This window comes from Notechis scutatus, chromosome 3, assembly GCF_049901735.1.
Source record: "Notechis scutatus isolate UNSWTSFEM ecotype Mainland chromosome 3, rNotScu1.2, whole genome shotgun sequence".
NCBI classification, from domain to species: Eukaryota; Metazoa; Chordata; class Lepidosauria; order Squamata; family Elapidae; genus Notechis; species Notechis scutatus.
The window spans coordinates 204,491,821-204,513,633 of NC_142011.1; the positions used below are offsets into that span (position 1 = coordinate 204,491,821).

The 21,813-nt window shown below is 42.6% G+C and overlaps 1 protein-coding gene across 2 annotated transcripts in view; it reads right to left on the minus strand.

Annotated features, from left to right (window-relative positions):
- The window catches only part of AGO2 (argonaute RISC catalytic component 2), a 49,886-nt gene extending 29,445 nt beyond the window's left edge, over nucleotides 1-20,441 (minus strand). Inside the window, exons 1-3 of one of the 2 annotated variants that reach the window (XM_087962257.1) lie at nucleotides 18,901-20,441; nucleotides 3,067-3,262; nucleotides 1,203-1,323 (exon numbers count right to left, since the gene is read on the minus strand). In XM_087962257.1, coding sequence (XP_087818383.1) covers nucleotides 1,203-1,323; nucleotides 3,067-3,262; nucleotides 18,901-18,946 — 363 coding nt within the window. In that variant the 5' untranslated portion in view covers nucleotides 18,947-20,441. The remainder of the gene's footprint in view (nucleotides 1-1,202; nucleotides 1,324-3,066; nucleotides 3,263-18,900) is intronic. The other variant, XM_026683815.2, reaches the window with a different exon arrangement.
- Nucleotides 20,442-21,813: the final 1,372 nt, after the last annotated feature.

Consider the following 21,813-nt stretch of genomic DNA (forward strand, 5'->3'; position numbering starts at 1 on the left):
TCAAATTAAGTGATTCTCCTACTTGCTTATCTTACAATGATCTGTGTTCAACCTTCACGGAATCCTAGAATCGAAAGGGGTCATTTATAGCGATGAGGAAATGTTTACGAATCCTTTTTCACAACTTTGGACTATAATGTGATAAGAGTTTCACCTAATAATAGATAAAGACATTTCTGTAGGGTGCTTGATGCTCGCTGAGCTTGGTTGCTAGCACTGATGATGTTACCTAGTTGAGTCGTGAAATGTCTGCAAGAAACTAACCAAGCTCAGAGAGCAACAAGAACCCCACAGTTCAACCCCGGAGCTACAAATATTCTCTTCTAAAGAGAATGCTGTTAAATAAGCAACACTGCAAACAGCATATGATATGTCATGCCTTTAGAACAGAATAACAGAGTTGGAAGGGACCTTGGAGGTCTTCTAGTCCAACACCCTACACCACGTCAGACAAATGGTTATCCAACATCTTCTTAAAAACTTCTAGTGTTGGAGCATTCACAACTTCTGGAGGCAAGTTGTTCCACTTAATTGTTCTGTCAGGAAATTTCTCCTTAGTTCTAAGTTGCTTCTTTTAAGAAGCACACTGAGCTTTGACCTGACGTTTCTTTGTTGGAAAAAGTTGTATGAAACTTTAGGTTTAGAAAACAGGTGGCAGCTTTTGTAGCAATGGAGACTTCAGCTGAAGAATTCCTGAACTTGTTGATCAAATGATCTGGAATATGGTCCATTTCAAAGGGACTTGATTTCACACTTGATTTCATTGAGGGCCACATCAGGGTTGTGTTTGACCTTGGAGGGCCGGGTGGCCATGGCCAAAGTGAGCGTGGCCAGCTCAAAGTCACTCATGTCGGGGACACCTGTAGTGGCCCAAGTGCTTTGCCAGTGAAAACGGAGCTTGGGAGTGGCAGAGGCACCACGGGCTCGTCCTTCGCTGTTTCCAGGGTGGCCCGGCAGGCCAGATCTAAGCGCCCCGTGGGCAGGATCTGGGCCCCAGGCTTTGAGTTTGACATCCCTGTCATAGCCCCTTCCTCAAGAAGTGGCAGTCAACTTTCCTCAACACACACACACACACACACACACACACACTAATATTCAGCTTAACAAGCAAATAATACGGAACAAATATACAAGTCTCCCGACCGTAAAATTATACTTGCACAAATAGAAATTAAGAGCCAAACTTAGCATTAAATACTTACTTTATCTCTCCCTATTGGAAGCGGCATTGCGGTGTAGAGATTTTTTCTCCCGTCAAATACTGGCTTGCGATCTCCAAAGATCTGGGCTTTAAAGTGCTGCACCATGTGCTCAACTATTTCTCTGGAAACAGAGAATCGTGTGAACAAAGGATCTTCCGCTATTCAGATAAAGCACTGAATATCATAATAGGTGATCAAAAGTATAATAAAACAAAGGAGCATTTAAAGGGCTGGTTGAAATCTACTCAGTTCCCCTGAGGAATTCAGGGAGTTGAAGTCCGCCAGGCTTAAAAGTTGCCAATGTTGGAGACCCCTGACCCAGAGTGTCTCATCTCCTTTTTTAATCAATGGCCCAAAGACCATAGAATCTACCCCATATTAGTTCTAGAAACCTCAATCCAAGGAGGTTGAACAGACAGAGGTAAATATATTCTCCTGAAGGAACAATAAAGGGAACCACAAATTATTCTCCTGGAAAAATTTCCAGCTTCGTCCATTTAAATGCTTCAACCATTCCCCATCTGGGGTTCGGGATCACTGCTAGCGAGGTCACAGCTGAGAAAGCAGTGCATAAAGGGATCAATATTATAAACTTCAATATTATGACAATATATTATAAACTATTATAATCTTTCTCTGGGAACATCTGAACATCTGTATTTTGATCACATGACCATGGGGATCCTGCAGCAGTCGTAAGTATTTAAAACGGCTGTAATAAATCACTTTTTTCAGTAATATTATAGCTTCAAATGGTCACTAAACGAACTGTTGTAAGTCAGAGACTACCTGTAACCGAAGCTTGAAAGTCTAAAGCATTACCCCCTCCTCTGTGCTTTTAATTTCTGTAAAACTAGGGAGGGTCCCTTCTGAGTTGTTTACTCAAATTACATTTCTGCCCAGGACTTGGATTTCTCTTTTCGGACCGTAATCTAAGATGCAGCTCTTCCTGCCGTCTTCCTCCCCAGGTTATTCTCACATCCCATTAGAATCAGATGCATACCAACATTGAGCTCATTTAAATATCAGAATTCACAGCAGTTCGTTATCAATTCCATCACTGGCATTTTTACCTCCAAGACCTCTTAGAATGAAAGCCAACAATCTACCCCATCTCCGTCTATCCATTTTCCATTCAGAGGAACTCGGCGGAAGGCAAATCAAACGTACCTGTTCTTATATATAGTTTCGCCGAAGTCCTTTTATACAACCAGACAAATATGCCTGCTTCCTCCTGCCAGCAGGGGAAGACAGGAGAGAATAAGCAGTCCATTTAAGAGGTTTGCTACTAGCAAACTATGGAACCAACCAGAAAGCAAGACCAGGAGTGACTGAAGGAGATGAAATTTGCAAGATGTGAATATCTGCAAAACTGATTAAGTCTGAACATTGTATATAAAATACATTACCTCTAACCAGAGGTGGTATTCAGCAGGTTCTGACCAGTTCTGAAAAACCAGTAGAGGAAATTTTGAGTAGTTTGGAGAACCAGCAAATACCACCTCTGACTGGAGATTTTACAGTATCCTTCCCCTGCCACGCCCACAGAACTGGTAGTAAAAAAAACTGAATCCCACCACTGCCTCTAACCATAGGGTAGGGGAGGAAGGAAAAAAGAAAAGAAAATATTTAAGATGGTATAAGAAGATTTGGAGAAACTGATCTTATTTATAGAAGATACTTTTACATGCAAATCATTGTTTCAGGTTTCAAATTAAAATGCAGCCACCACCAATAATCCCAGGAGAAATAGCTCAGCACCAAATTACATGTTTTGAAATGCGCTTATTTTAAAGAAGCATACAAACAAAAAGATGATGTATAAAACTATGGGGAATGGGGAAATAAAAAGGATGGGACGTACCTGTTCACTCTTCTAGGACATTTCTCAGGCTTTATATCCAATTCGTAATGGTAGATGTCCATTTTGGGGATGTCCATTTCAAAGAAATTGGCTTGCAGTTTGATTGTTCTTCCCGAAGTACCGAAATCAGGTCGAGGGGGAGGTTTAAATGCATAGGCCTGCATCGGAGGTGGCAGTGATGGAGATGTTGTAAGAACTGAAAGAAAGGAAAATCCACAACCAGTGATGCAAGTCGTACCTTTCTCTCCGAATCTTCCTCCATCTTTAAAGAAAGTACCGCTGTGTCCTTAAAATAGGCATCCATCTTCTGTCACGACTTAACAATCGAACAATATCAATACACTAAGCTAGGGGTCAAAAGAGGATAGAGCTACAGGTAGTCCTCGACTTACGACCACAATTGAGCCCAAAAATTTCTGTTGCTAAGCAAGACAATTGTTAAGTGAGTTTTGCCCCATTTTACGACCTTCCTTGCCACAGTTCTTAAGTGAATCGCTGCAGTCGTTAAGTAAGGAACAAGTGAATCTGGCTTCCCCATTGACTTTGCTTGTCAGAAGGTCACAAAAGGGGATCACATGACCCGGTCATAAATATGAGCCAGTTGCCAGGGATCTAAATTTTGATCACGTGACCACGGGGGATATGCTGCCATGTTGAACATATTTGCTTTTGTTTAGTAGGGGAGTAAGTTAAGCAAGCATGTCAAATCGGGGTTAGGGGAAATTTTTGCATTCAGAAATTCCAGAAAACTCAAGTAACGCTGCTTTACATGATGAGTCTTATTCCCCATCCTCAGACAGCCAAACTACGTCTTTATTAATGACTCACCCAGAGAGAATTACTAATAGTTGTATCAACAAGTTTTATTTGGAACTTAGAAATAAGTATACTTGAAAAATCCCGTCTTAGTACAATCATCACCCCTGGAAGTTCTAATGTGCTCCCTTTTCTATTCTGTCCTTAATCACAACGTTTTGGTTCAACTCAGTCAAAGAACTTTAAAAGAATCAAAGAAACATAACCGGAAGTTTCAGGTGGCTGACGTACTGCACTAATGTGCCATATACAGGGGGGTGGGGGGGTGTCATAAAATCCTGCCTGCCCCTGAGTACGAATCCAGCATCCTTAGCACATGCATGACTTTTGCCTGGCTACGAAGATCAGCAGTCAAGCCAGAATTGTGAGGACGACCAGGAAAAAGGGGCTCAGACTTCATGCAAATGCATTTCCTTCCTGCTTGAACTCTTTTTTCAAGCTTTAGAGCAAGCACTAAAAAAAAACAAAAAAACAAGATATTACTTAAAAAGATGGATTACAGATAGTTCTCGACTTCCAATCAGCAACCATTCAGAGTTACAACTGGAAAAAGCGACTTGTGACCGGTCCTTGCGCTTACGACTGTAACAGCATCCCCATAGTCATGGGGTCAATATTTGGGCACTTAGCAACTGGCATATATTTACGACGGTTGCTGCATCCATCCCAGCATCATGTGATTGCCATTTGCGACTTTCCCAGCTGGCTACCAATAAGGACAGCAAATTCTCAGAATAACTTGGTGATTTAGTTAAGAACTGCAGCGATTCACTTAACCGTGGCAAAAAAAGGGGGGGCATCAAACTGGGGGGTGACTCTCGTAACAACCCCCTTGCTTAGCGATGGAAATTCTGGTCCAAATTGTGGCCAGAAGTCAAGGATTACCTGTAGATTTAATGCAAGTCAGTTTAAGACTTGAACTAGCAATCTCTTGAGAGATTGCTGGATGCTAGAATAGAAAGTCTGGGGATTTTATGGAAGAAATCAATGGCGAACCACTTCCAAATACTTGCCAAGAAAACGACATGAATGTATGTGTCCATATAGACCAGAATTCCCCAACCTTGGCAACTTTTAAGGCCTGGGGGGCTTCAACTACCAAAATTCTGGGAATTGAAAGCCCCCCAGACCTTAAAGCTGCCAAGGTTGGAGACTGCCAATGTGAACTCCAAGAGTCAAGACGGAGAAGATTTTTTAAAGAGGAAAATAATATATTCTTAAGATATTACCCAGGTGGGAACTATTTAAGATCTTGTGTTGGTTGGGTCTAGTTCTCCTTTTTGGGGGGTGTTGAAATGGAGGAAGGGCAACTCCTCTCTTCTGCAGACTCAACCCAAATGTTTTTTTTTTCCCCTGCAGTCTCCTCTCAAGCATATTTTCTCGGGTGATGAGAAAAAGGCTAGAATCACAATTTCTTCAACTTAACTGCACAACATTTTTGCAGCGCATCCAAGGCATATGCTGCTCCTGAACAACTTCCCAATTGCCCAGTATTTTGCCAGACCATGCAGACTAACCAATTGTAATGCGCACTGTGTATCTTTAAGAGGAGTTTGTAATTCCCAATGCGCTAGGAGCATTCCTTATCTCAAAGGGAACGTTAGATGCTCTTTCTCCAAATTTGCCTATCAGCTGCCAGCAGAACGGGTTTAAAAGAAGGTATATAGGCTATTCTGCAGCATTCTCAGACTTGTGGAATTTTCGAAAAGGCTATCTGCTATTTCCAATAATATTTATACTCTCTAAGAAAACTTACGGATATTACGTTGACAGTATGTAGGGGAATGCCTGTATCGATCCCATTTTTTAAGGTCTTCCTTTAATGCCCCACAACAAACCAACAAAAGCCACACACGCTGAGCAGAGCACCTTAGAAAATTAAGACCTCAATTTTTAATAATAATAATAATAATAATAATAATAATAATAATAATAATAATAATAATAATAATAATAATAATAATAATAATAATTTGTTACAGATACAGCTACCTCCCAAAGTTTTTATGCATCTAAACATTATAATTAGTCTGAGGGAAGCTCTTCAGCCAAAGAGAATTAACTAGAGTGGGAGGTACAAATTACTTTCAGCTTATTCTTTAAAAACACTGGGTTTTAGTTTCCCTTAAATAAAGGCTAGTGGCTAGCAAATGGACAGCAAACATATGCCCATGGTCTCTCCCCCCGCCCTAAAAAAAAACCCACTTAAGAACATGAGAGGTTGGCTGGTATTGATCAGACAAAACCCAAATCCATGGCCAATAACTCCACTTCAGAAAAATGCAGACCACCTTTGAAAACAAAGCAATTCAGAGCTACAGTCTGAGGTGAAACTCCCCCCACCCAAATGTCCTTTCCCCCCACCCCCAAGAAGTCAATATACTTTTTTCAGCTCCCAGGAGAAGGAGGCCATTTTCAGATGGACAATGGCACAATGCCTTTACCCATCGTCTCTGAGTTAATTGTTAGTTGTTAATTAACACTGGTGAACTGTCCTGTTAGAAACTTCCTAACGCTGAGGGCAATTAACCAGTGGAACGGCTTTGCCTTCAGAAGTTGTGGGTGCTTCATCTCTGGAGGTTTTTAAGAAGAGACTGAACAGCCACTTGTTTGGAATGGTATGGGGGTCTCTTGCTTGATCAGGGGGTTGGACTAGGAGACCTTCCAAGGTCCCTTCCAGCTCTATTCTGATTAATCACAGGGATTTTAGTGTGGCATTGAAGGAACTTATCAAAAGCTACTGTCTTTTAGTACAGGGGCCTCCAACCTTGGCAACTTTAAGACTTATGGACTTCAATTCCCAGAGATCCTCGGAGTTGAAGTCCACAAGTGTTAAAGTTGCCAAGGTTAGAGACCCCTGTTTTAGTATATTCTCTGTCCTTGGCACATTAGGGCTACCGACGGCTATTAGTACCGTGTTTCCCCCAAAATAAGACTCTGTCTTATAGATATAGATATATATGTCACAAAAAAGGCACCAGGTCTTATTTTCGAGGGAAGTCATCCACTGACTAACCTCACTTGCATGCATCACCCCTGGCCTCCTTTTCGCTGTCAGAGGCCTTCAGGAACTTCTTCTACTGTGGCCAGCAAGACTTTCCTGAAGCCAATAACAGAGCTTTGGATCGATCAGCTACAGAGGCCTTCAGGAAAGCCTTGCCGGCTGCAGAAGAAATGGGCCGGCAAGGCAGGTGTCGGAGTGTGCGAGGCCTGGCTACAACTGTCCAAAGGTAAGTAGTAGGGCAGCTCCACCACCCACATCCCCATCCTAGCTTAATTTTTACCCATGCATTCTGGAGTGGGTGGGATCTTAATTAGGGCTTATTTTGGGGGTAGGGCTCATATTGGGCGCATGAGTAAAAATCAAATGACTTACTTTCAGGGTAGGTCATATTTTGGGGGAAACAGGGTAATTGGGTATTCAATGAATGCCTGGTCAACAGATGGTTAACAAATGCCCAACGTCTACTGTTTAGCCACCAATTCAGTGATCATCTGATAGCGGGAACTCCAATTCCCGTCATCCTGAACCAGACCTTCCTTCCTTCTTTCCTTCTTTCCTTCCTTCCTTCCTTCCTTCCTTCCTTCCTTCCTTCCTTCCTTCCTTCCTTCCTTCCTTCTGCTTTGACAATTTCTCCAGGTGATACATATATAGAGAAGGCATCAGAGAAAAAAGGGGTCCACTAGATGAGTCTATTAAGAGAAAGTGTTGATGTCATTTGTTGGGAAAGCTCTCCTTGTCCCTCTTGTCCAGCCCTCCTGAATTGAGTAACAGTATTTTCAGTAAATGAAAATAAACTATATCAAAAGTATACACAGTACTCAAAAGGATGGAGCTTCAGTGCAACCAAATTAAAGAAACCATTTGCCCAAGGAACTCATAACATATGAGGGAGAAAGGTCAATGCCATATCCCCCTCACATGAAGTTTTCAACTCAGTGACAGATTTCCTAACCCAGGAGAAAGTGTACAATATTCTTTCCACAACATACTTCCGCTGTAACCTAAAATATTTACGTGTGGAGAAAATATTTATGTATGGAGAAAATGTTAGCACTTCATTTCTTGGTTGTAGTAAGTAGGACTAAATATCATAAATTACTGAAACATAGGGAAAGGAGTGGCAGAACCGGGGGGTGGAGGAAAAAGGGCCATCAGCCTAGAATCCCTACATAGCCACAAGCAAACTAAATCCAACCCCTCTTGAATTACAGTATATTGACTGTCATTTAACTCCTAGCAGATGCTGTTAAGAAGATTCCTGCACATAAGCATGAGTTGCAATAAACTAGCTTCATTGGATCTTCACGTGTGGACCTGAACTTTCTTGTCTGATAAGATGCATTAACGAGCCTCACAATTAAAGAGAAAAACTAATAAATAGGTGAGATTTATTCCACTCTATAAAGTGAACCACTGCAGCCCAAAAAATATCTGCTTGTCAGCAAGAGCAGCCAATTCTTTCTTCTTCTTTTTTGGCCAATCAGTTGGCCATTATGCACATTTGACCACAATACCCATCGAGTACCCTGGAAGTACTAATCCAACCTACTTTGAGGACAAGAGACTAGAATAGGCTGTTACAAACTTGGTGCCTGAATGGTCATAAAATTATATGACGACATTTAAAAGAAAGAATGTCTTCAGAGTAATTATCTTCATGAAACAGCTTGCCTTTTGGCAAATCGCTTCAAAGCAGGTGAGTAAAGTAGAGCTTTTTTCTTCCCATCTTTTCCAAGTACTTATATTTTTTTTAATTACAACATAAAAGCAATGGTGGACCCTGAAAAAGATTGGTTCGCTTTTGGTGGGGGGTGCAGTGGCGCAAAGGCTTATTAATGACGCGGGAAGCGCCAGCCTGAAATGGTGTGCACTCTGGCGATTCGAGCCCAGCTCTTGAGACGGAGCAAGCTCCCGTTGTTCAATCCCTAGCTCCTGCCCACCCAGCAATTTCAAAGCATGCATATTTTGAGTCAGATCAATGGGTACCACTTCAGTGGGGAAAAAGCCACCTGTGCTCGTGTGTGCAGGGAGTGGAAGCGAGCCCTGGATCTAGCTGGACACGAAGCATTGCGACACGAAGCGAGGAGAGGAAAGACCGGTGGAGGAGCCCGGAATACCAAGCCACCCAAGCACTGCTGGTTAGCTGGTGTAAAGTTAGTTCTTCCCCCAAGGATAGGTGTGCAAGGGCTGAACAGAATGAACTAGCATTCTAAGCTATCAGGACTGCAATCTGTGTCTAGCATGTGTAGATTTCTTTGACATTGTATGCCATATACCAGGGGTAGGGAAACTTGGCTCTTTTATCACTTACGGACTTCAACTCCCAGAATTCCTGAGTGAGCCATGAAAGGTTCCCCATCCCTGGCCTACTGGCTTTTCAGTTGTGGGAGAAATCCATTTTTGACTTGAATGGGACTGATTAATATACAAATGTAGGACATATTCTTTATATGTCCTACATTTGTATATTAAACAGTCCCATTCAAGTCAAAAATGGATTTCCCTCACAACTGAAAAATCAGTAGGCCAGGGATGGGGAACTTTTTATGGCTCATTCAGGAATTCTGGGAGTTGAAGTCCATAAGTGATAAAAGAGCCAAGTTTCCCTACCCGTGCCATATACCATCTGTCTGTCTGTCTGTCTGTCTGTCTGTCTGTCTGTCTGTCTGTCTGTCTGTCTATCTATCTAGTTATTTGGTTTCTATAGCTAGAAACTATAACTATATACTAGCCATATCACACTTTCCTATTGCCAAGCAGATGCCAATGAGAAGCTTACAAGGTGTAATACATGCAACCACCAGTTCTCAGGTAAGCCAAAGGCTTTATGTAAACATGGAAGAGACATCACTGACAGCCAAGGCCAGGTAAAGAGCACCCAAATAGCTGTTGACATAAAATGGTCTAAGATTGAAACCCTGGGGATGGCCTACCTGTGTGGGGTTTACCTCCTATGTTTTGCACTTAGGGGTGTGTGTGTGTGTGCGCGCACACATGTACAAAAATTCATGACTTCAGAATATTTAATAAACTGCTGGCAATTATAATTTAACTCAAATTCTGCTCTGCTAATAAAATGTTGCTGATGCTTCTATCGTTATTGATGTGGGGTTGAGTTTTGATACTGATTGATGTATCACAGAAAAAAATTGTGACTTCAATGAGTTTTCCTACATGCTTATTATGTAATATGTACTGATATAAATCATAATAACTACCAACATTGTTATGTTTATCCTTCATCTAATACTTTTCCAAAACTATCCAAGTTGCTGCTTTATATTATTTCATTCTCTTTTCTTTAAACCTATTTCCCAAAACGAAGTACTCGTATTTTCATTAATTGTGAAAGAAGAGACAGTTTTCCAGTATTCACTTTCTTTAGCCCATGCTTAACTTTAGACAATTAAATCATGTTCCTAGATTTACTTTAATTCTCAGTGCTTAAACTCTAAAATATTATGAGCTGCAGTGAACAAAACCACAAGTGTTACTTCTAATGTGTGTGTCAACAGAGAACAGGAATTTCTTCAGAGACTACATTAAGTCAACATTTTCGTTAATCCACCAACAACATCAACTTCAGCAACTCAAATGCCCTCATTCTTAAAAAGTCATTTTTCAAAGGTAAACTTTTATTTGATCTCATTTGCCATTAAATTGTGTATTTCCATTCTAATTTGGAAGATTTTTTTTTAAGGGTGCTTTGCTGTCCCAATTTGGTGGCACAAAACTAGCCAACTAGAATTAAGATCACATCAAGTGTTAATGCCACTTTATAATGCATGGAATGGCGATCACTAAATGGTATCTTAGGTATTGATTTTTGTTGTGAATCAGGCCTTTGGCTTTAACATCACATTTTTAGTAAGATACAAGTATACTAGCACACCAGTTTTGATTGTTCCCTGTCCCACAAAAACATTTCCTGCTAAAAGTAAGGAGAGTGTGGTCAGTTTAGGCATAGTATGACACACGCATAACAAGATTGATTTTATCCAAGATACTCACACAATACCTACTCTATTCTACAACTATCTTGCAGGCCAATATACTACTGTTCTCAACCTTATCAACTAGAATTTGAGTGTACAGTCAGGATACAAAATTTCTGTCTTATTTTGGGCAAGGGGGGAACAACTTGCCATCAGAAGTTGTGTGTGCTCCATCACTGGAGACTTTTACAAAAAGCCTGGACAGCCGCTCATCTCAAATTGTATAGGGTTTCCTCCTTGAGCAGGGGGTTAGACTAGGAGACCTCCAAAGTCCCTTTACAACTCATTCTGTTATATGTAAATTTCTTCAGTTTTGACTGGATGTGGGGAAATTTTTTGAACTGAGGAAGCTTCTTGGGTGAGAAGCAAAACATTTTCAAGGAGGAAAGAAAAAAGACTAGTCCTCTTTTGGAAAGCATCTCTGGGATTTTGCCCTGTCCTAGATGAATGATGGCATAAGGTCTTCTGCCTTGGACAGGGGGTTGGACTAGAAGACCTCCAAGGTCCCTTCCAGTCCTATGATTCTATGTAATTCTATATTTCTCCAAAGCAAACTACCCATTACTGTAAATTGATTCTGTGACTTCGGTTTCCATTTCAAAAGCACATGGAACATTTTGCTCAGAGCAAATGAAGCCTTTGGAAACCAAACTAGTAAGTTACCTCTCTGCCATTAATGTCAATCCAGAAACCTCAAACTGAGGTTGTAGCCATGGTCTCCTCCATTTAATTGTTGTAGGTGATAATACAGACCCTCAAAAATAGTTTAGAACCGGGCTTCCGGTTTGAAGGGCTTCGGCGACAGACAGAAATCCGCAATCATGCGTGGTTTCTGTCTGGGGTCGCCGCTGAAGCGCCCCGAGCCGGCTGGTTTCGGGGCTAAGCCACCCCGTATAGGTGGTGAAGAGGGGGGAGACCGCCAGTAGGGTCGAGGAGAGCCGCATCTCTCCTCCTCAGCTGGCCATTACTCCCTTTCTCGAAGGTGGTTGCAGCGGGTCAGAAATGGCCACCACAAAGAAGAACTCGACCGGAAAAGAACATGCAGGAGGAAGATAAGAAGTGAAAGTTTTGGCTGACCGGGTTAAATTGTAAAAGCAACAACCAAGGTACCCTGGAATTTAAACTTACAAAAAATAACATCGCTCCCAAAGAAGAGTCGGAAGCAGCGAAGGAAAGTGAAAAGGGAAAGGTTTGGCTTTTTTTTTTTCTTCTCTCTCCTTCCGTATACTGACAACTAAGAGACTTAAATAAGAAATCGGAAAAATCTGCTTTGGCATCAATAGGCAATTAAGCTGAAAATAAAACAAAATGCCAAAGGGATAATAAAGATTTCTGGACATTAAAAACTTTCTTTTTCATAAGCAGGAAGGGAGAGAAAAAGAATAAGGGCAGGATCCGGAAGAGGGAGGAGACTGCCTGGAATTAAAAAGAATCTACAGTAAAACTTCAACAAGACTTCTAAAAGATACATTTTAACTGAAACTTTGCAACTAAATAGTAACCCCAGGAAGAGAAAGTGAAAAAAAAAGAGCAAAAAAGAAAAAGCTTGTGTGTTTTTGGATTATTTGGTGATCTTTGGATTTTTGGTTATTATATTTGAATGACTAAAATCAATCGGGTGGTTGTTTAAAAATTTATACAAATGGCACCACTTCTGGATGAATTGAAAATGGAACTTAAAAAGTACAAAGAAGATGCACAAGAAGGGAAGGGTTCTTTCGGCCGTTTTCAATTCTTAGAAATGGAGATTTGGAACTATGAGAAACAACAAGAAACGACTGCAAAACAAGAAGACTGGGACAAAGAAGAAACCATCTTTAATGAACAAGTAATTCTATGTGGGAAGAAAAAGGAAAGGGGGAAAGAGAATGGAGAATTTAAGACTTAAAAAACAACCAAAGAAAAGAAAAATTATTCAAAAATAAGTATAATACTGGAAAGCAACAGAAAAGGGGAATACAGAAGGGAGAAATAGAGGTAGAGAGACAAAGGGGGTAAAAAGGGGAGAGAGAAGAAGAGAGGGAAGAAGGAAAGGAAAAGAAGTTACAAAGGACCGGAGCAAGATATAGAGAAACAGGACCTATTTAGAGATAATGGGTGAAAATCTAAATGAAAAAGGGATTCTGTAAAGGTACATAAGATTGTATTGTTATATTAGTAATAGAAATAACTTTAGAAAATTGGAAACAACGTATGATTAAAATGAGGGATAAAATAGTTAGTGTAATTTAGTGAAATGTTTGTGAATAAAATAAGTGAAATAAAATAAATGAGAAAATTGAATTAGGAAGGAACGAGAACATTTTAATTAGTTAATGTTTTCTAAAATATAAGTGAAGGGGGGGGGGATTAACTATGGAAAGCTTATAATTGTTCCCATAGAAGTATGATATTTAATTGAAAAGTAATGTTAAAGATGTTAAGACTTTAATGAATATTAATATTAATGATAGAATTGAATTGGAATGGAATGTTGTTTTAATTGTTTTAATACATTTATAATTTTTTTCTTTTTTTAAGAATACAGTGTGTATTTTAAGAATGTACCAAGCAGAATCTGAATGGAAGTTATGTATTATATTGAATGTTACAACTTTAGGGAAAAGATATAAAGGCGTCATACTCCAACCAGTAACTACAGGAGAAATTTTGTTTCATGAGAAAAGGTAATAGATAATTGAAACAGGACAGACAAAAAATATAAATACAATGATTTGAATTGAGATGAGATAATTAAAATAAAATTGAGAAAATTAAAAGAGGGGAGAAGCTATGCAGAAAATGTAAAATAGTAATAAGATATGGAATAGAATATAAAAATGAGCATGAACCTGAATTTGTGTCTGTACGAAGAAATGTAAGCCGGGATTATGCTGCTTTCAAAAAAGATGTTTTATTTGTATTTTTTTTCTCTTTGTGAAAACTCAAATAAAATTTACAAAAAAAAAAAAAATAGTTTAGAACCGGTGACATGATCCCTGTTTGAGGTTTCTGGATTGACACTAATGGCAGAGAGGTAACTAGTTTGGTTTCCAAAGGCTTAATTCATCAATCTCTTCCCCAAGTCAGTAGCTACCTTGGTCAACAGAGAAAAATTACAAAGCAGCATTTTAATGATAATGGTAGGCTTCTTGATCCTTTCAATAAGTTACAGTTCCATTTTATATATACACACACACTTTAAAGAGAATTCAATCTATCAATTTATAATTATTGCCTGAATGAGTACACCTTTCACCCATGTACCGATCACATTATTAAAAATGAACTTCTATTTTACAATGTATATTTTAAATACAACTGTATATAATACTTATAAATGGTACGAGGAATAAGTGCCACATATGCCCTCTCGTTTCTTCCCTCTTTTCCCCCCCAAAAAGCAGGAAAAAGTGGGGATTTTTCCATTTTCAAAATTTCTAGAGATTTTGCCTCTCTAACTGGGAAAGGATGGACAGTTCCACCCTCAATGGAGCAAGTCCTCTAAATATGTCAACTTTCACCACCAACCCTGAGTCACTAAGCACTTCAGATCCCAATGCTGTGCAACTCAAAATCTTATGCTCCAAGCCAATGCATTCAAAAACATTTAGCACTTATGTTTTGGGGAAACCGGATGGCTCCAACTTTTGAGAAGTCCAGTTGCAGACTAAAAGTGCTGACTTCTGGAATTCCTCAACTACAAATCCTATTTGAGGTTTTGTTAAGCTTTACTGGAGCATTTCCTCACACAAAAATGCCACAGTAGAGAATCAAACAAGCCACAACCACACTGGGACTCTGAAAAGCAGCTGCTAAGAAAGCAAACCCAGTGTCAAATTTATGGTTGGGCTGAAAGCTTTTTTAACTCATGGCAAAAGTCCATGAGAAGAAAAATGCAGCCTGGATGATCACCCAGGGCCAGCTCAGAATAAGACTACAAGAAGATTTTTAGCAGTGTTATTTTGTTGCGTCCTACAAGATCACATGCATTGGTACAAACATCTTTCTGGGTGTGCTGCATACACATTAGACACCTCTGGTATATCTGTCCTTCCCTCTCAGCCCAACAGCCAGACTGGCATGCAGGTAGTCCTTGTTTAATGATACTAAGACCAGAAATTCTATCTTTAAGCAACATGCTCCTAAGTATGTGACCACACTGCTGACAGAAGTTTTAGCAATCCCTCATTGCTTATGTGACTGTAACTAAAGAATTCCTGCTGGCTTCCCCATTGACTTTCCCTGTGAAAAGCTGGCAGGAAAGGTTGCAAAGTGTGCTCAGATGAATGTGGGGATGCTGCAACAGCCATAAGTACAAAGTTCAGTCACAACAAGTGGTCATTAAACAAGGGCTACCTTTGGTTGTGAAGGTGCTGGACTGGGAGAAGGGAAATGTATGTTTCCCACAGAAGCTGATTGACATGACTTTGAGCCAGTCACTCTCCCACACCCCAAGAACCGGATGGTCCAGTGGTGAAGGCTGGCCTGTTGCTCCAGAGTGACTTAGTGATCTCCCATCTTCTTTCACCTTCTCAGCCATATCCTAGGAGAACTTTGGGTCAGTCTCTCCCTGTTAACCCTGTGCTGGAAAGTCAAAAAATATCAATCTACCAATACTTATTGGGGCAGCATGGCACATTATGTCCATAGCCCTTCAGGAAGAGGATTTTATCCTGTGGCAGATTAATCCAGGCTTATCGTAATACACATGAAATCCAAAGTATAAAATATGACTATACAGGAGTATCAGTAATCAATAGTTTCAAATTCCAAAGCTGTGACAATTAAGTGCAGCTTACAATCTATATTTTTGCAGCATGGAAAATTTAAAAAACTATTTTTGGGAGGCCATACTAAAGGGAGAAATTTCAGACACAATGTAAAACAGAAGATACCATATATAGCAGTCAAATCTTGTTTTTGTAATCAAGAAGCAGCCCTGTCCTAACTCGAACAGTGATGTTCATTACGACACCAACAGAACAGAATTTAGGGCTCCTGATCACAGGGTGAGTGAAAGTTATTCTAATGGGTGAAGACTGCAACAATAAAAGGTAAGTTTAACAACTTGCTTAATGTAAGAATTCCCTACAGATACGATTCTCTGGTCCAGCAACCTCTTTTGGACAACCTAATTTAGCAAATACCTATGGCATTCAAGCCAACACCATACATGTAGCCATCATTTAACCAACCGATGGTTGGGCATTTACCCAGCAGTATCACTACATTTTAGGACAATCAATTTCATGGATCATGTTGCGAGAAATACTTTCTTCAAAGTCTTCTGCCTATCAATTTCACTAGACAGTCTCTGATCCAAGGAAGAAGCACCACTCCCATGACCTGTGAAATTCTATCTTAAAAACCACTTTGTCAACTTCAAATGGAAGTTGACAAAGTCAAAGTCCCATCAACCATATGGGAACTCCTGACCCTCAAGATGCTGCTCAACCATGATTCCCACTTATCCCAGCTAGTATGGGCAATGATGAGGGAAGACGGGAGTTGGAATGTGATACATTTGGGAAAATTGGTTTCCTCATACTTTTATTAGGAACTTTTCCACCACGCAGCCTTACATTGGAAACCAGCTATCAATCTTTCAAGATAACCAGGTTAGGAAACAGATTTTGAAGGACTAGAAGTATCCTTTATTGCAACCCAATCTTGCAAGTTTGTCCATGTCTTCTCTTCCCTCCCTCAAAGAGTCAGGGAAGTAGGAGGGAGCTAGACAGAATTCCTTTATAATACTCTCCCACTTCTCTGGATATAACATAGGTTTAGTCTGAAAATAATTATTCCCTAAAGACCTCCTGGTTCCTTCTCCAAGGTCATCCCCCTAGCTTCCTACATCAGCTAGCAATTAAGTCACCATTCTGGATTTCAACCCTGTCTTCATCACAACAGGGATGGCCCATATTCTGCCCAGGTGAGCTCCGTTGCTTCTTTAATCCTCCCACCCATGGCCTTAAAAGACCTGCGATTTCCATTGGCAAACTTTCTTCATCTAACCTTCCACCACTGACTTGGCCTTGTACTTGATCCTTTTGGACCTGTCTGACTTCTCTACCATGTTCATCTAAATCAACATGTCCAAAGTTAGCAGCCATACAAGAGTACGCAAGAGTACAAGAGCTGGGACAACCCAGCCCTAGGAAATCAGAAAGTATCCCTTGATCTTCTTCAATTGTTCTTCCTGTTCCCATCTCAGTTTTAATTTCAGAACGCTTGACTTGGGCAACATCAACCGGCTGTTAAATAAAACACCCATTGTACTTTTAAGGTTGGATCAACCATCTTCTTGTAGAGGTTGCCATAAGCAACCCCTACAGGAAATAATATTCCTCTTTTACGATAATTATAATAATCCAAATATAATTCCTACGAGAGAGTATTTGTCATCGCGTTAATCGTTATGCAGTGGTAATTGGAAGACCACCATTATCACACTTTTTAAAAGCAGTAGAATGTCTGGGGAGGGGGGTTTGTTAGGAGACAGAAACTAACCGAAAAGAATAAACTAAGAGCACAATGTGGACAAAATAAAATACCTAAAAATAAACAATATTAAAAAAAAAAGTGGATAAACAATGTGTTGATAGAATATTTGCAGCTCAGGGTTGGACTGGGGAGCCCTTGTTGCTCTTGGTGGTTTTCTTGCAGACCTTTCATTACCCAATTAAGTCCCCACAACAAAAGAAAACAAAAGCTAATATTTATTTATTAAACTTACATCCTGTCCATCTCCCTGTTGAAGCAATTCTACTAATCATCCCCACCACCCTCTTTCCCAGAGCAGCTTTTTTTTTCTTTCATTTTTCTGAAGAAGGAAAAAAAAAGAAGGAAAATAAACGCTTTTCATCCCTGAATGGTGAAGGGCTGCCAGGAGATCTTGCAATCCTTGCAAGACGATGGACAAAACAAGGGGAAGGCCCTCGAAAAGAGACATCGGTGCTCAGGGAGAAAGAACTACACTTCCCAGCACCCATCGTTCGATAAGCCGCGTCCCCTCCGCTTCCTTGGAAACCCATAAGCCACTCCATAGCTTCCTAACCAGGGCTGTTTTTTTGGTTGGGTTTTTTTGTGAGCAAAAGAGCGGGGGAAAAACAACAACTCAGGCTGGTCTTAAGCAAGAAGCCGGCTTTTCAAGAGGCCCGAAGTCCGGGGTTTTTTTCTCCCGGGACGAAGCTTTTTTTTTGCACCCATCCCGTGCAAAGGCGGAGAACCGGGCTGGAAGAAACAAGACACCCCCCCCACCCGAAGGGAGACAGACACGCGGGAACTTCTAAACGGGGCTGCTCAGATCAGTCAATATTCAAATTATCATCTTTATTATTATTATTATTATTATTATATCTGATCAAGTGCAGTGAGACACCAGACATCAAATGGTTTGTGGGGGAGGAGTTAGTATACATTGAGCACCCCGTTTTTAGGCAAGATGTCGGAGGGGGGGGGGGAATGGGAAGATCACCGAAATGTCTGCCCGGGTTGACCTGAGGTATCTCTACCCCACCACAAAGGAGGGAGCTGCCCCAGACGACCGAAGCCCCTTTTTCTTCTTCTTGGTGGGATTCCTCAGACCAACGCTCCCCTCAACGGACGTCTCAGGCTCGTCGTGAGGGACGGGGCGGGGGGGAACTTATGGGGCCGGTTCCCCTCAGGGAAAGACGCCTTTCTCTGGACACACACAAACACACACATCCACAGGAGGCTCCTCGCGTTCAGAGTGTTACACGCGGGTTTTCCCCCACCCCTCAGGCACCTTCCCCCCACCGCCACAAAAGTCTCCTCAGCGCTGGGCCCGTCGCCCTCGCCCCCCCCCGCCGCCGAACTGCGCTCCCCCTCAGGCCCAGCATATCTGAGGGGCCCTCGGGGCCTCCTTCCCGCGCGCCACCGCTGCCGGAGCACCCTCATAGTCGGGCCCCGAAGGCAGCCGAGGCCCAGCGCCCCGGCGCCGGCTCCCCTCAGGCCCGCCGGCACTTCTGGCCCCCGTCCTCTTCCTCCCGCCTTTCCACCCCCACCGGGACTTACCGGGCCCCGCGGCGGCCCCGGGGGCGGCTCCCCCGGCCGGGTACATGGCGGCCGAGCGCCGGGCTGCGTGGGAGGCGAGCGGCGCGGGAGTCCAGGCGGCGGCCGCGAGGGCAGGAGCAACGGCGGCGGCAGGGGCGGCCGAAAGAAAGGAAACCCGCCTCCGCCCGCGCCTCCGCCCCGAGAGGCTGGCAATGGGGCCGCCCTCCCTGCGGCCGCCCCGCGCTTCTCGCCGCCGTCGGCCGGACGCCCCGCTTCAGCTTTCCCGGCGTGGCGGGGGGGTGGGCGGCCGGGCATCTCAGCCGGCCTTCCGGGGCTCACGAGGCGGGCGCCGGAGCGGCCGGTTCCCACGTGCCGGGCGGCGTCGGTGGTTCTCCCTCGGTGGCTCCGGAACCGGAGCCGAGCCGGGCAGATGCCGGTTTTCTGAGCCGGCCGCGGCACGATTGGGCCTTGGCGTTTTTGGCCGACCCGAGATTAGCATCTCGTGTGAAAGCGGCTCTCGCGTGTCGCCCGACTCCCGCGGAAAGAGGCTTTCGGAGGGGCCGCTCGCTTTCCCCGTGTTAACGGGCTTGGGAGGCCCGGTCAACGGCTTGCCAACGAAGACGTGCGAGACGGTTGCGAAGCGGGTTGTGGCCTTTGGAAACAAAAGGAAGGGACGCCGGCGAAGGACAGGTGGAAGAGTCGCCTGCCAAGCAAGAGTTTTTAACCTGTCTCGTTTATTTAAAACTGCACATTGCTTAGCAATTCAAATAATGTCATGCGTGCCTTTTATAAATGAGCTAGCAATCGTTCCGGTGGCCTGAAACGGTATATAGAGTTTCCTGCCTGAACAGGGGGTTGGACTAGAAGACCTCTAAGGTCCCTTCCAACTATTATTCACAGCGCACTCCCTGTCTTTGGTATGCTGATTTTTATATCTATCCTGGAGATTGCATCATCCAAGTCGTCTAATGTTCATTGCATATCATGGCTTAACATATTATACATAACAGCGGCTTCCACGGCTGTACTGCCTGATAGCCATTAACGCACAAATCCCCAGTGCTTCTGCTGGTTGAACCCTGAGCTTCATGTCCCAAAGGTGCTTTTGCAGGGAAGCAACTGGACCTTCCTGTTTTTTCTTTTGAAGAGGTTTAGCTTCTCATCCAAGAAGCTTCTTCAGCTCTTCTTCGGGATGATGGGGAATGGAAGGATTCATATTCCTTGCAGACAGCTGGTCATTTGCATCCCTGAGCTTCAGATGAAGGCAGCCCTTTTAAGTCCTCAGATCTTCAGGTTGCCACGGTTGAGAAATACTGCTTTTAAGAGTGACTGGTGGTTTCCTGCTGGCTGTTGATGTCTGAGAGAGGAGGAAAATGAGTCATAAGTTGTCCCATCAATCCATGTCCCAATTTGCCCTTCTGGCTTTGGTCCTTCAACGGTTTCACCTATTGATATTCTATGTATGTATGTATGTTTCTGTCTGACTGTCCCAGGAGACAAAAACCTGGATAACGGATTGTTATCCCAACCTATTTTGATTAATAGCAATAAACTTAGACTTAAATACCACTTCACAGTGCTTTACAGCTCTCTCTGAGTCAGCCGCTTGCCCCTAACAATCTGGGTCCTCATTTTACTGACCTTGGAAGGATGGAAGGCTGAGTCAACCTTGAGTCAATCAGGATCGTACTGCCAAACTGCAGGCAGTCGGCAGGTAGCAAAAGTAGTACAGCCTTGTACCTCTTCCAAACGCAGCCTCTTTTAGCCCCTCCATCTCTTTCCATCCTAAAGGAAATCAACCCTGACTATGGAGGCTTTTAAAGAAGAGACTGGACAGCTATTTGTCTGAAATTGTGCAGGGTCTCCTGCTTGAGCAGGGGGTTGGACTAGAGCAGGGGTCACCAACCTTTTGGACGTCAGGGACCACCAAACTCATAATTTTAGATCCCAGGGACTACTAACTGGTGCTGTGGGTGTGGCCTAATTTGTGGGTGTGGCTTGGTGGTCATGTGACTGGCTGGGCATGGCTTGTGTGTAAATATTATAAATATTTATATACATGTTGAATTTTTTTTTAAAAAAGAGCAACTTTTACCCAAAATCAGGCAAAGCAGGCAGGCAGATTGAGTTGGTCACAGAATCATTCAGTGATCTATCTATCTGCCATTGGCTAGCTCAGTCTGTCACATAAAATTTGCTTGCAAGCAAACTCATAAAATTTGCTAGCAAGCAAACTCACAAAATTAACTCACAACACACCATGCATGTAAATATTGAATTTTTTATAAAAAAGAGCAACTTTTACTCAAAATCAGGCAAAACAGGCAGATTGAGTTGCTCACAGAATCATTCAGTGATCTATCTGCCATCGGCTAGCTCAGTCTCTCAAATTTGCTTGCTGTGAGTCTGCACTGAATTTGCTTGCAAGCAAACCTTCAGTCCTAAGGGAGGTTCGGCTATAATGATCCGAAGATCTAAAGACTAGCTAGAAAGCAAGAAATCCAACCATCTTCTGCTTCCTAGCTAATCTAAATCTCCCGGCACAGCAGAACAGATGATGGTCGGAAAAAGGAAAAATAGCAATTTAGCAGGCAAGTTTACCGGGTAAGGAGTGAGGGGGGGGGGGGGTTCCCATGGGCCATGTGGGCAGCACAGCCTTGTGTCTCTGTGCAGCCTGGATTAATTGCTTTGTGGGGGTGAGATTTCTCTGCGGCCCACCAAAATTTTCTCACGACCCACCGGTGGGCCATGGCCCACCGTTTGGTGACCACTGGACTATAAGACCTCCAAGGTCCCTTCCAACTCTGTTATTTTGAAGCTGAAGCTCAAACACTTTGGCCACCAAATTAAAAGAGAGGACTCTTTGGAGAAGACTCTGATGTTGGGAAAGACGGAAGGCAAAAGGAGAAGGGGACGGCAGAGGTTGAGATGGTC